Source organism: Balaenoptera ricei, chromosome 2 (assembly GCF_028023285.1).
Source record: "Balaenoptera ricei isolate mBalRic1 chromosome 2, mBalRic1.hap2, whole genome shotgun sequence".
In the NCBI taxonomy this organism is placed as follows: domain Eukaryota; kingdom Metazoa; phylum Chordata; class Mammalia; order Artiodactyla; family Balaenopteridae; genus Balaenoptera; species Balaenoptera ricei.
In genome coordinates this window covers 176,650,542-176,664,212 of record NC_082640.1, presented here as the reverse complement: position 1 = coordinate 176,664,212, position 13,671 = coordinate 176,650,542, and the positions used below count along the sequence as shown (strand labels likewise).

The 13,671-nt window shown below is 55.2% G+C and overlaps 1 protein-coding gene across 3 annotated transcripts in view; it reads left to right on the top strand.

Moving 5' to 3' along the window:
• ITPK1 (inositol-tetrakisphosphate 1-kinase) overlaps positions 1-13,671 on the top strand; it is a 212,833-nt gene that overhangs the window by 133,235 nt on the left and 65,927 nt on the right. For all 3 annotated transcript variants that reach the window (XM_059914865.1, XM_059914864.1, XM_059914863.1), the window contains one exon: positions 12,399-12,524. Coding sequence is in view for 1 of the 3 variants with exons in the window: in XM_059914863.1 (XP_059770846.1) it covers positions 12,399-12,524 (126 nt within the window). In the remaining 2 variants the exon portion in view is untranslated. The remainder of the gene's footprint in view (positions 1-12,398; positions 12,525-13,671) is intronic.

The window sequence follows — 13,671 nt, the reverse complement described above, 5'->3', positions numbered from 1 at the left end:
GTATCACCTCACACCAGTCAGAATGGCCATCATCAAAAAATCTACAAACAATAAATGCTGGAGAGGGTGTAGAGAAAAGGGAACCCTCTTGTACTGTTGGTGGGAATGTAAATTGATACAGCCACTGTGGAGAACAGTATGGAGGTTCCTTAAAAAACTAAAACTAGAACTACCATACGACCCAGCAATCCCACTACTGGGCATATACCCTGAGAAAACCATAATTCAAAAAGTCGTGTACCACAGTGTTCATTGCAGCTCTATTTACAGTAGCCAGGACATGGAAGCAAACTAAGTGTCCATCGACAGATGAATGGGTAAAGAAGATGTGGCACATATATACAATGGAATATTACTCAGCCATAAAGAGAAACGAAATTGAGTTATTTATAGTGAGGTGGATGGACCTAGAGTCTGTCATACAGGGTGAAGTAAGCCAGAAAGAGAAAAACAAATACTGTATGCTAACACATATATATGGAATCTTAAAAAAAAAAAGAAAATAAAACGGTTATGAAGAACCTAGGGGCAGGACAGGAATAAAGACGCAGACGTAGAGAATGGACTTGCTGATTTAATTTGTAGACCCTGGGAAAAACCCGCGACTGATTTCATTCCTCCGCCCTGCTTTAGGAAGTGGAGCCTTTGCCGTGCTCGCGGGCGTTTTCAGCTCTCTGCTTTCACTCTGAGTCTCTTCCGGGCGTCTCCTTGTCGAGGCCTCCTAAGCGCCTCTAAGCAGCTGTTGCCGCAGTGAGATGGAACTGCCAGGCCCTTTGCAGAAGGCCTGGACACAGGCCCACCCCCGGCCAGAAGGGCTGGCTTCGCAGGGTGCGTGAGCTGTCCTGTCACCACTGTCACCCGTTGACCTGAGCTTAAAAGCTGAGCTTAAAGCCAGCTGCTCAGAGCCGTTGAGGGCATTGCAGTCTCCCGTCACGAGTCTTAGCAACTTATCAGGGTCACCACGTGCCACTCCGGGAAGTTGCTGATCAGAAGTGCATCAAGCTGCCCCCTCCCGTGTGGTGTGTGGTGATCCTTGGGGACTTCCTCCCATTGCAGGGCAGGGGTGGGCTCATACATTGTCTAGGATTTTCCGTGGTGGTTTGGTCAAGTTTCTACATTTCTGGGACCCGGCATTCTCTAGAATTCTCCCAAGTGAGTTCGGGAAGGGTTCTAGCGCCAACTTTCTCCCTTTGTCAGTGGCCAGTGCACACGAGCATTTTAAAATACTTGAGCCCTGCGCTAAAGATGCCAGTTTGACTTGATACTACCCAGCGCCTTTTCAAGCGATTTGGAGAGTACTAAACTTCTCTTTTTCATGGGATGTGTTTAATTTTTAAAAAATGCTTTCATTAACATTATATCAAACACCAGTTTGGAAACTGCCTCAAGGGATGCTCTCTTTGGACTGGAAATAAATGACTATAGAAAGGGTACTGCTTTGGGGCTTGAAAAATAATCTTTGCAGGCTTTGTAGAAGTTTGACTCAAAGTTTTCCTTTCTTATTGTTAAAGAGGAGGCACAAAGAGTATGTATTTTTGGCCTGGAGAATTCTTAGCCGCTTGTGACCCGAGCTGCCAGTTGCCGTTCTGCAAAGATCGTGGAGATAAAGGCAACATTGAGATGTGTTTTCTGTTGTCAGCAGGAAAAAAACCACCCTGGGCCGGGAGCCAGGGCTGGGCAGGGAGCAAGGGGGCATGGTTTGGGAATCCCAGCTGGGGGTGGTCAGCTATTCTCATCCCACCAGCTCTGGGTACCAGCCCCGGGGGCCTCATATTACAGACAAGGAAAGTGATGGCCCCCGTTACTCGGCCGGTCAGTGTAGCCTCCTGACCTGCCCTCTTCAGAGTATCCTGGTTTTTGAAGTTCTTTCTTAAGCCCTCTGTTCTGTGAGGCCATAAAATTGACAACTGTGCATGTTAAGTGCTTCCAGTGTGTTCGAGGCCAGTTGCCGACACCTCACAGGTGTTAACTTCCAGAGTGGTCTCTTCAGAGAGAACTGAGAGGTAACTCCTGGCCCAGCGCCCTCCGGGGGCTTCCCCTCCCACTAGGGACACCACCTTCCCAACTCCCACTCCCGTCCTTGGCAGCTCTACACAACCTGCCCCATGTCCTTGTCCCCCTCCCCCTGAGACCCCCCGCCCCCAGTGCAGCCTGTGCTCGGTGCCCCACCCGGCTTTCCCCGTTCCTCCTCCATCATTCCTGGGTCCTTCTCCTTGTTCAGGTCTCAGCTCAGATGGTGGGTCCTTGGGGAGGCCTCGCGTTAGTTCCCTGGGCTGCCCTGTAACGAATTCAAGATTGTGCGGCTTAAACAACAAATGTATTGTCTCACAGCTCCGGAGGCTGGCAGTCGAGATCAGGGTGTCAGCTGGGTGGGTTCCTTCTGAGGCTGTGAGGGAGGACCTGCCAGGCCTCTCTCCTAACTTCTGGTGTTACTGGTGATCTTTGGTGTCCTTGGCTTGTAGATGCATCACCCTGATCTCCACCTTCATCTTCACGTGACATTCTCCCTGATGTGTGTCAGCACCCAAGTTCCTCCTTTTTATAAGGACACCAGTCATATGGAGTTAGGGGCCCACCCTACTCCAGTATGACCTCAGCTTAACGAATTACATCTGCAATGCGCCAGTTCCTAAATAAGGTCACCTTCTACGGTACTGACGGTTAGGACTTCAATCTAACGTTTTTGGGGGGGGACAGAATTCAACTCCTAACAGGCCTTCTCTGTTGAGTCCGTCCCACCCCCTTCCGCCCCAGTATGCTCTCTACACTGATTTTCTTCATGTTGTGACGCTTGATGGCACCTGAAATTATTTTATTTATTTGTTTATTGTCCATCTTCCTCCACTAGAGTATGAGGTCCTGAGACAGGGACCTTGGCCGTGCTGTCCACTGTTGTATCTTCAGCACTCAAGCAAAGCCAGGCACAAAGTGTTCACTCACAGGAACTGCTGAGTGAGTGAACGAATGCACGGCTGGGTGCATGGGTGGGTGAAAGGATGAGCGAACGGCTGAAAGAGCGGCCCTACAAAGCAGGTACTCTCATCATCCCCACACACTGAGATTCCGAGAAAACAAGGCCAGACTGAAGAACAGTCTTTTGTGTCTGATTCGTGAAGCAGTGGCGGTTTCTCTTTTATTTAAATCTTAAAGAGCAGAAGCAAGGATTGCTGTTATTGCGTTCTTGATGTTTTGAGAGTTTGTCAAATGAGACACGTCTCACCCCATGTGCTTTTGCACATCCTGCAGTCATGTTCTGCTCCCTGCAGACACTCACCCCTGTGGCCCGCGGAGTGCCGATCTCTCACACCTCCATCACCTCGTTGGCCGTGCGTGTCGTTCGGGTGGAGGATGCAGCATGCGTTGGGTACCAACTTCAAGTTTACCATCTGGGAGGGAAGTTGGCATCCAGGTCAGTCAGTGCTTGATCTGAAATCCTCGGTGGGAAGTGCAGGGAGAAAGGTGAGAGCCGGTGCAGGGTTGGGGTCGGGGGGCTCTGGAAGAGGGATGGTGGCATTTGAATTGAGCTGGCTGAGAGCTCGGATGGAGAGCCTCACCCCGTCTCAGCCCAGGCTTTTAGCTTTGGGATGGTCAGCTGAGGTGAACGGAAGCCTCTCTGTGGGGACTGTTGTCCCTTTGCCTCTCTTCCTCATCCACCCTCTTGGGTCCTTGAGGGTCAGTGTCTGGTGACTCTCCGATCCTGCATTATACTTGGTTGTAGACAGACACCCAGAGGCAGGGGCCCTCAAGACGCTCATGTTCTGCTTGGGAGGGCAAGACTCAAGCCCAGGAAGCCATGTGGGTGACCGAGGGGTGGCTCATCCTTTGCTCTTTTGTGCTGTGGTTGGAGCCCGGCCTTTCTAGCCCCCGGAAGTTCATGGCCTGCTAGCTTGGCTGAGAACGCAGCTACTGTAAGGCCTTGGGCGTCTCGGGCTCCCTGTGGAGGCCAGGCCGCCTCTGTGCAGGGTGCACGGCCTAGTGCTGGAACTGGGGCGTGCACATCACCCTGCTTGTCCCCTGGGCATGTATCCTTGTTTGCTCTGTGGCCCCAAGGCACCCTCGACTTTCTCACCCTGCCAGGCTCAGGGTGTCTGCAGCTTGTTCCTGGGACCACTTGGACTTCTGCAGAAGACTTTGATTGGGGGTTCCAATGGGCCCTGTGGAACCCCCCTCCCTGAGCACGGTGTAGGCATACTAAGCTAGGGCACCTTGGGGGTCCTGGCCCCTGGGAGCCGGGACAGCGTGCTGAAAACAGAATGAGGGTGATGGCTGTGGGGAAAGGAGCAGGTAAGAGACTGGGGTCAGAAATCCCTTGGGCCTGCCCCCCACTGGCAGTGCCCTTGGGCAAGTTACCTTGTCCTCTGTCTTCATTTTCTCAGTGCACAATGGGGATAACATTTACTTGGAGGGGTGGCTGTGTAAGTGCTCAATAAACGTTGTGTGAACGGATGGGTAGGTTGATGGGTGGATGGTCTGAGTCTCTAGCCTCAGGGAAGCATTTCAGCACATGTTAGCTGGTCTCTGGCACAGCTGGGCACTGTGCCAGGCTATGCAGGGGTCACAGGGAGGAACAGGACACAGTCCTGGACCTCAGCGAGGGCACACAGGCCAAGGAGAACTCTTTTTTCTGAAACTCACCAGTGGTGTAAGCATCATGCCTGGGGCCCAGAAAAGTCCGATCTGAACCCAAAGGGCAGTTACTGGTTGGTCTCGGAGGAAGCGGATCCAGCAAGCACTGTGACTGCTGAGGGTTTGGAGGGTCCGAGAGCAGAGAAGTCTCCAGGAAGGGAGAGATGACACTGCTCCTTGGCACCGTGCCTGCCAGACGGCCTGCTGAGGGCTCAGCCCGGCACTAAGGCTTTGCCAACACTGTCTTAAGTGCTAGAGGCAATGACTTCTCCGGCTCCTTGAGATAAAGTTGGCTTGCAGATTCCCAGAACTTTGGAGCTGCACGCAAGGGACCTTCATCATTAGGCCGTTGAAGCGAGTTGGCCCTTCCTCTTCTGGGGAGAAAGGTTATCCACGCTTCTGCCTTAACCAGATTGTTGTTTGTTATGCTAGTAATTGGAGACCAGTTGCTGAGAGATTGGGGCAGTGGGTCAGGGAGTGTTGGGGCAGAGGCTGCCGGGGTGACCAGCGTCGTGCTTGGCTCAGCCTGCAGGTCTTGGTGGCCAGTCCCATGTGACCCCCAGCTCCTGAGGTCTCTGAGGGCCACTTTGAGCTCCTTTGGGAGGGAGAGTCGCTCTTGCTGGGAAGGGCCTTCGGGCTGCTCTCCCCTGTCATCTTTTGGAACCAACCCTGCCAAGAAACACGGGACTGGGGCTGCATCCTCCGAGGCCAGGCACCCTTTTGCAGTCTCTCCCTGAGGCACCAGACCTGACTTTTCTCTCGGGAGAGCCCTGCTTCTGCCCGGCGGGGCCTTTCCATGTTGCATATGGCAGTTCTGTCCCCGCTTCTCAGACCTGTGGAGAGTCCAGAGGAATAAATCAGACTTCTGCCCACTTGCTGTTCATCAGGGCCATTGAGTCTGGACCTTGGCTGAGTCAAAAACTTTTCATCTAGTGACTTGCATTGGAAGTCACAGCTGAAAACACGCCATCCGCAGGGGTGAATTGAGGGGCAGAAAAGGGATGGAAGGAAAGCCCAGGTGCCCGGGGCACCCTTTGGCTTAGTGGCTAATTGTCTGGCTTTGGCAGGAGAGAGACCAGGTTCCCATGCAGCTGTAATGGGATGACCTTGGGCAGGCTACTTAACCTGTCTGTGACCCAGTGTCCTCACCTGCATCTCCTGCGGTCAGTGCTTGTTAGCTCGTCTGTGGCCCAAAGTCAGGACTCTGTGTTACTTATCATCATTAACAATGATGGTCCATTTTAATGTGGCAGCGTGAACACGTTGAGGAGTCTAATATGAGCTAGGACAAGTGACCTAGCTTTGCAGAATTCAAATTCTCGCCTGCACCTGAGCTCTTGTTAACAGTACATGGGGGAAATTTCCACTGGTCAGTAGTAATGTGAAGACTAAGAATAGGGAAATGGAATAGCTGATCTTTTTGAGTGCACAACTGAATAGGAAAAGCATACCTCCTGCAATTCTCCTTTACTGTCACAATTTTACACACTCACCACGTCTGATAGCAGGTGTCGGGGGGCTTTTCCCACACCACGCAATCCTGCGACACCAGCTGGGTGTCCCACGGTTTAACTCAGTTTCGACCCCAATCACCTGGAGATGAGTGTCGGATGCCACAGGGTAAGGACTCAGTCCCACAAGATGAATCCTTGTGGACTTATCAGATGCTGATTGCAAGTTTAGGTTGTTACCCGTGCTCCTGACCCCTCAAGCTGTGAGTCACAGGTTCTCATGACCCCCTCCTCTAGTTTGATTAATTTGCTGGAGTGGCTTCCGGAATTCAGGAAAACAGTGGACTTACTATTTACCAGCTTATTATAAAGGGCTATGGGAAAGGATACAGTTGAACATCCAGATGGAAGAGGTGCGTCAGGCAAGGGGCGTGGGAAGAGGCTTCCGTGCCCTCTGAGCAACCCACTCTCCCAGCCCCTCCACGTGCTCACCAGCCAGGACGCTGCCTGAACCCCGTACCTGTGGAATTTTCTGTAAAAGCTTCATCACAAAGGCATGATTTGTCACGATTTCATTTTCCAGCACACCCCCCGCCCCCCGCCAAAGGATAGGGAGTGGGGCTGGAAGTTGCAGTCATGGCTTGATCTAATCATGCCTTGATCTTGCTGGTGACCCGCCCCTATCCAGCCCACCAAGTGTTGCCCCATCAGAATAAAAGACACTCCTATCATCCAGGAACACCCCATTTGAGGACAGGCCTGTGTGGTCACCCCCCTCGGAACCTGAGTTTTCAGGCCAGAAGTCTCGTTGTCCAGGCACCGGTGCACGGCTCTTGCATACTTGCTCTGTGTTGGGCTCCGTCCTAAGTAATTTACACACATTAACTCGTTCAGTTCTCACAACAGCCTGAGCTGGGGACCCGTGAGAGCGACACAGAGCTTAAATAATGTTCCAGGCCTCGTAGCTTCACAGCCACTCCTAACAAGACCCGGCTGCCGAGCATGGTTGTGAAATGGTAACCACACCTGCCTGATGTCCTCACTGGCTTCACTTGCAGCCTTTGCAGTTGAGAGGTCAGTTACAGCCTGTCTGGGTGTTCAGAGAAGTGTAGACATTTTTTAGCAGCCCAGGCCTCTGGGTAGAACACCTTGCATGTTGCATCCAGAGAGGATGAATGGCCCCGAGCGTGAGCAGGGGTGGGAGGCAGTTCTCCCGAGTCCCCAGCCTCCCCGATGAACCTGCTTCTTTTGTATCTGGCTGGTTATTGATCACGTCAGGGAAGCACGTGCGGGAGTTTGGGAGCGAAGGGAGAGCTGGAAGTACAGCCCAGAGAACCCTCCAGAGAGCTGAAACCCTCTGCCTTTGATCTCATCTCGGCACCCCCTGCCCTTCCCCCATCCACACTCTCCCCTCTGGGGACTGTATTAGGGTAGACTAACTGCCAAAGCCGGCAACCCCAAATTCTTAGTGGCTTAATGCACTGAAGATTTATTAGTTGTTCATACCACAGCCGAATTCTGGTCCCTTAGGCATTAGAGTCTTCCGCTGGGTCCTTGGCTTCCAGCCTGCAGATCAGGCATGAGAGCGGGGCGGTTATGGGCCACCCCTCACCCTATCCCCCCTGCCCAAGGTGCCATTCAGGGGCCAGTGCTGTAGGAAAAGCTCTTTCTGCTGAGGTGGTAGCTTAGGGCACCTGAGGCATTTGGAATTGATAGATACAGGAGAGGATTTAATGCAGGTGAGTCCTGCATCTTTGCAGCTGCCCCCTCTACCTGGATTACACCTCCCTTCCGCTGCCCATCTCTGGGGGTCTCATTCTTCCTTCTCCCCTCCATGGCTTGATCTGGACACCTCTTCCTCTGGGAGGCTATTTCAACCCTCTTAGCAGAAAAGAGTCACCCTGCTCTATGGAAAGTCCCTCCTCCTTGGTCTGCGTTGTTCACTCTGTTCTTTAAAACTGCCAGCGCATTTAGCAAACGTTTACCGAGCTCTTGCCTGGAGCCCCGGTTATAGGTCCTGGGGATGCCAAGCCCCAGCCCTGGTCTTTGGGGATCTCACGGTCTTGTGGAGGAGACAGAGGGTTAATGAAATGCCTTTATACTTGGAAGTTACAGTGCAATCCTGCAGGGATGTGCAGAGGGTCCTGGGGACACGGGTGAGATGAGGGAGCCATTAATTCTTCCTGTTTGGGGAGGGGTGAGTTCAGAAGTCTGGAAAAGGATTGAACTTCTGAGCTGGGACTTGGAAGATGAGTAAGAGCTCACATGTGGACAGGGGGATGTGGGGTGGGGGACATCCCAGGCAGAGGGCTCGCTCTGGCAGAGGAGCAGAGCACTGCCCTGTGCAAGGTCTGGGGCAGCTGGGGCTGCATCCAAAGTGAACAGAGATGTTCCTACGGCTGCCTGAGGCCCTGAGTTGAGAGGGCAGGGGTCGTCGTCTGTGCCTGGCACACAGGAGGGGTCCAGAAAATACTTGTCGAATTAACAAGTGACCAAGCAGAAGCAGGAACTTGTCTGGAGGGCTCATGTGCCACATCTCTAAACGGAATGTTCTCATCCAGCCCTGGGAGGTGTAGTTACGACATCCTCATTTTATGAATAGGGAAACCGAGGCACAGAGCAATGAAATGACCTGCTCCAGCCCAGAAGCATCTGAGCCGGGAGGGGTTTCCAGGCGTCTGCTGTGCCCATTATCCCATCCTGTCTTCCTGCACCAGGTGGTGGGGAAGGCGGGGGTAGGCGGAGCCCAGCTCACCTTGGGTTCGGGCCTGGGCATGATGGGGTTGCTTGCTTCGGAGGTCAGAGGTGACTGTTAGGCCACCGGGGTCTGCGGGCCTTTGTCCCATCTCCTCCCAGCCCTCCCTCCACCCTAGTCCGCCTCACTGCCTTCTTCGCCGAGGAAACAGGGGGCCCTTGTTTGCTCTGAGTTCTGAGCGCTCACAGAACAGCATCCAGCGTTGGCCTCACAGGATGGCATGAATTGGAAACGTGGCGCCTGCAGACCTCCTCTGGCTACGGCAGGCGGCCCTTTCATCGGGACACCTTGTGACTGGCTGAGAGGGACCCTTTCTGAGGAAGAGAACAGGTCCCTGGGAAAGTTCCCTTTTCTGCAAACAGAGTGTGGTCAGAAAAACAAAATGACACAACTGAAGTGAGTTCACTTCCACCCGAGCCCCCACCCCCACTGCATCTAGGGAATGAATCCTCTAAGGTGCCTCCCCCGGTCCCAGGGTTCCCTTCTGTGCAGCACCCTCCATCTGAGGGCCCCTCGTCTCTGACACCCTCCCTCTCTGAGGGTCCCCTCTTCTGCAGTATCCCCCTCCTGAGGGTCCTGTCTTCTGCGGTCCCCCTTCTCTGCAGTGTCCCCTCCTCTGTGGCACTGCCTCCCCCTCCTGAGGGTCCCTCCTGTGTCATCCCCCCTCTGAGGGTCCCCCCCTCTGCAGGGTCCTGGGTTCTGTCCCACGTGCGCCCAGAGCCTACTGAGTACCACTCCTGAGGATGCAGCCCCAGAGGGCCTTCTCCCCCTTCCCAGCCAGTGGGGAGAGACTGCCGGCTCCTTGGGGTAGACCCCCTCAGGATGACCAAGGCTTGTCTGGTCCCTTGAGGAAAGGCGGTGCTGGAGGGCCTTTTAGAGCCACTGGCAGCTCTGCTTGGGCCCCAGCAAGGATGCTGCAGCGATGCTGAGCGGAGACCGTCCAGGCCTGACGTGTGTCCTGATTGCTGTTCTCGTGAAAGGGTTTCACTGGCACAAAAATGCTTGGAAAATACACAAAGGAAGGTGGCCGGCTTCCAAAACTCAACTGTTTACCTTCAGTGGGGCGGCCGGGAACGCGGGGAGCTTATTTTCCAAACAGCCCACGGTTGTCAGGTCTACAGGCCTTGGGTGATGCCAGGCGAGCCTGAGCTGAGGGCATTTTCTGCCCACCTCCTTCCCCAAACGCACTGGGACGCCAGGTTCCTCTCAGGGGCTGACTCTGTCCCCTCTTGCTGCATGGGAAACGTTCCCTCTGGGACGGGGTTTCTGAGGCCCGGGGCGCCCTGCTCAGCATCACCATGTGACCCAGTTCTCTTCCATCGTGGCTGTCTTGGTCTGAAAATATCGGCCTCTTGTTTTGGTGCCTGTCACAGTGGAGCCGCGGTTACAACACAGATGGGCTTGTGTCTGTGGCACCTCTGAGAATGAGGTGTTCTTTGCCCCTGTTCCCACTTCCCACTGGCTGCTCTGCCTTCCTTCCAATTCTGTTTTATTCTGGGAAGTGGAGTTGGATGGGAACGTAATAATGAATCCGCGGACAGAAGCGGAAAGGTCCTTGGAGTTTCCTGTTTTTTTATCCAAGGGGAAACTGAGGCCCAGGGATGCTGCTAGGCTTTTGCACAGGCCCCAGGACACCTAGCAGCTTGGCTGCGGGCTGAGCCCATTGGTGTCACTGTTTGTCCAGGCCCCAGCCGGGCCACCTCCCACCCGCGAGGCCTTGCCCGGTCATTTTTCCTCCTGGGCTCTAGGTGTCCTGGTCTGTGAAGGGGGACCGTCACCCCCAGCTCCTGGCTGTGCTGTGAGGACAAATGCCGTTTCCCTTCCCCGTCCAGGAGTCTCAGAAGATGGGCAGCTTCTCAGCTGGTCTCATTTTTGCTGTTTTGTACACAGGCTAGTCACCACGGGGAAGGATCGGTGTTCTTCAGTATTTTCTTTTGGTGAAGTCCATGGGATTTTTTCTTTTTTTTTTTTTAAATAGGTAAAATCCCTTAACATCTTTCCTGGCAGACAATAAAAAAGAGGAGTTAAGGATATCAGCAGAAAAGAGCTGGCACATTCCGAAGCCTTAACGGAAAAAGAGTTTAAATAAGGGAGGATGGCAAGGTGTGGGCAGGGTCAAAGGAGCCAGCGGGAGGTGGTGAGGCACCCCGAGAATGGCGGGCTGTCACCACCCCAGGCCTCAGGGGACTAGGGGAAGGAAGAGCTTAGAGACAGTGGTGGTCTTGGGAGAGGGGCTGCCCTGCGCAATGGGGACGGTGGGAGCAAACACCCAGACTCCTCTCCCCTCCTCCTCTCCCATCTTCTGCTGGGGCCTCCAAATGGCCGGACTCGGCCAGCAGCCAGAGGACAAGGCAGCCGGTGGTCGTGGCTGTAGAGGACAGCCTCCCATGGCACAGAGCAGGCATGGGGCGTGGGACAGGCGCTGAACGACAGGCCCGGCTTCAGCTCTGGCTCTGCCTTCTCACCGTGAGGTCCTAGGCAGGTCTCAGAAGTCTGTGTTTGTGGGATTGCTTCTCACTGTGTGGTTTGAAAATGAAAAGAAATGAACGGACATACGTTTTTAGCACAGTGTCTGCCCAGAGCTGTCACCGTGATTTCTTTATGAATGACTTTGAAACAAACAGCCAGGAATCCCGGAGGGAGGCCCCCCTGGGGGTGGGGCTGAGGGCAGGGATGGGGCTGGTGGCCGTCTCCGGCCTCTGCTGAGGCCACCCGGGGGGGTCAGCCAGGTGCCGGGCTGGCGCCGTCATCTCCAAGGGAGCGGGCCGTGCAGCTGGTGGCGGCCGCGTGCCGGGCGGCAGACATCTGGCCAGTCAGGAAGCTCGGTGTCAGGCGGCCCCGGCTGTTGGCAGGTGCTCCTGTATTGGGGGTTAGGTGATGCCGACTGTCTGTCAGCCAGCAGCTCTGGCTCCCCCGGGGCCCGATCTTCCCAACCCCATGCTCTTGAAAAAACAAACACGTCCCCCAGTGGAGCAGGGCGAGCCGTGCCTCAGGGACCCCAGGCAGCCCAGTGCCCCCTCACTTTGCCATCATAGGCCCTGATCTCAGTGTGAAGTGCCAGCTTCTGGTCTCTCAAAGCAGCAGCTCTTAGATTCGCGCAGATCACAGCTTTGCCGAGACTGTGTGTAGTTTCGTGGAGAGAACGTCCGCTTGGATCTCAGTTCAGGTCTGGCCGTGTGACTTCAGTCGTTGGACTTGACCTCCCTGAACCCTGGTGTGCCCACCTGAAAAACCTGGGTGGTAGGGCAGCTGCAGTGTGGCCAGTACATGCTTTCACAGTGACTCTCCCCTGACCCACAGATACTTCGTCACCCTGATTCCACGTGTGTATTTTCTGTGTCCCGGGCCGCCTGGGGCTCGGGGACAGAAGTGTAAACACAGGGCCTGCCCCGGAAGGGCTCCAGGCCCTCAGCGAGTTCATCCCATTCGTCCCGTCCTGTCCCACGACTGCCAGCCCCCTCCTGCCCCCTCGCCGTGCCGCGGGGACATGCAGAGGGGACGGGGTAGACGGGGCAGCGGGCCCAGGAGCTGAAGTTGTTCTTCTTCTCTGTGTCTCCCGCTTGCAGCTGAACCTTAGCCGGCCAGTCGAGGAGCAGGGCCCCCTGGACGTCATCATCCACAAACTGACCGATGTCATCCTCGAAGCCGACCAGAACGACAGCCAGTCCCTGGAGCTGGTGCACAGGTTCCAGGTGCGTGGAGGGGTGAGGCGGAAGGCCGGGAGTGGTTCTGTGCATTTCTAAAGCCGTGGAGCTGTCTTGCCGCGTACTGTGTACACACGGCTCTGCCACTGCCAAGAAGACATGGGCTTGTGGTTGGGCACTTCCCTGCCGGGGCCTCCATCTCGTCGGAGGCGAGACGGGATTGAACCAGGGCACGGTTGGAACCCTCTCTGCCCTCTACGCTTAGAGACCTGATTTACTGATCTGAGCACTGCAGAGTCCACACGTGCCTTTGCGTCCTCAGCGACACACAGCCGCAGCCACAGGTGTTGAGTTGGCACAGGGGCGGAACCCTCTTGCCACCCCTGGAGAAAGGGACCCCCGAGGGCCTTTGAACTGGAGTGGCTGCCCTTGGCCCCTGAGTCCTGCCTTGGTGGAGAACCCCTCTCCGAGCTCACGGCTTTGACTCTGTGTGCCCATCTCTGAGCTGGGACCAAGTCTTCTTGGCTTTTCCCTTCTCCCTTCCCCGTTTCCCCAGTAGCCTGGGTCCTGACCCCACGGTAACCCGCCCGCCACCTTAGGGGGTGCTGCCATTGCCTCCGCTGACTTGCCCTGTGTTTTCTGTGTTGTGGACAAGAGTGTGATTCATTCCTCAGGAAAGCGGCTCAGGGGTCATGAAAAACAAGGTCATGTTATCAGTGAAAATGCAGCCGAGAGAGAGGGCCTCCCTGTGGGAGGGATGCTCGAGCCAGCACTTTGCAGTGTGTGATAACTGGAGGGTTGACGTCCTGTCTTTCTTTATCAGGACAAAGGGGACTCTCATCGCCACATAGTAGCCCTCCTGCTGACAGCATTTTCTTTCCCCCATGTGTCCAGGGTCGGTGACCTCAGCCTCCCTCACTTCCCTGTGGCTCTCGCCCCCTCCTTGACCGACTCTGCCAGATTCCCGCTTCCCGTGAGCAAGGGGCTCCATGAGCCCTGGTGGCCCGTTTGTGGCCCTGCTGGTGTCCCCTCCCACTCCCCCACGCAACTGGGGAGGTGTGCTGTCCACACGTGGTGCCCTGCAGGGCCTTTGCCTGGCCAGCAACCTGAAGTCTCTTCCGCTTCCATGGGGCTGGGGGGCCGTGGGGAAAGGCGTGTTTGGGCTCCTCTGTGAGCTCGCCAAGCCTCAGTTTTC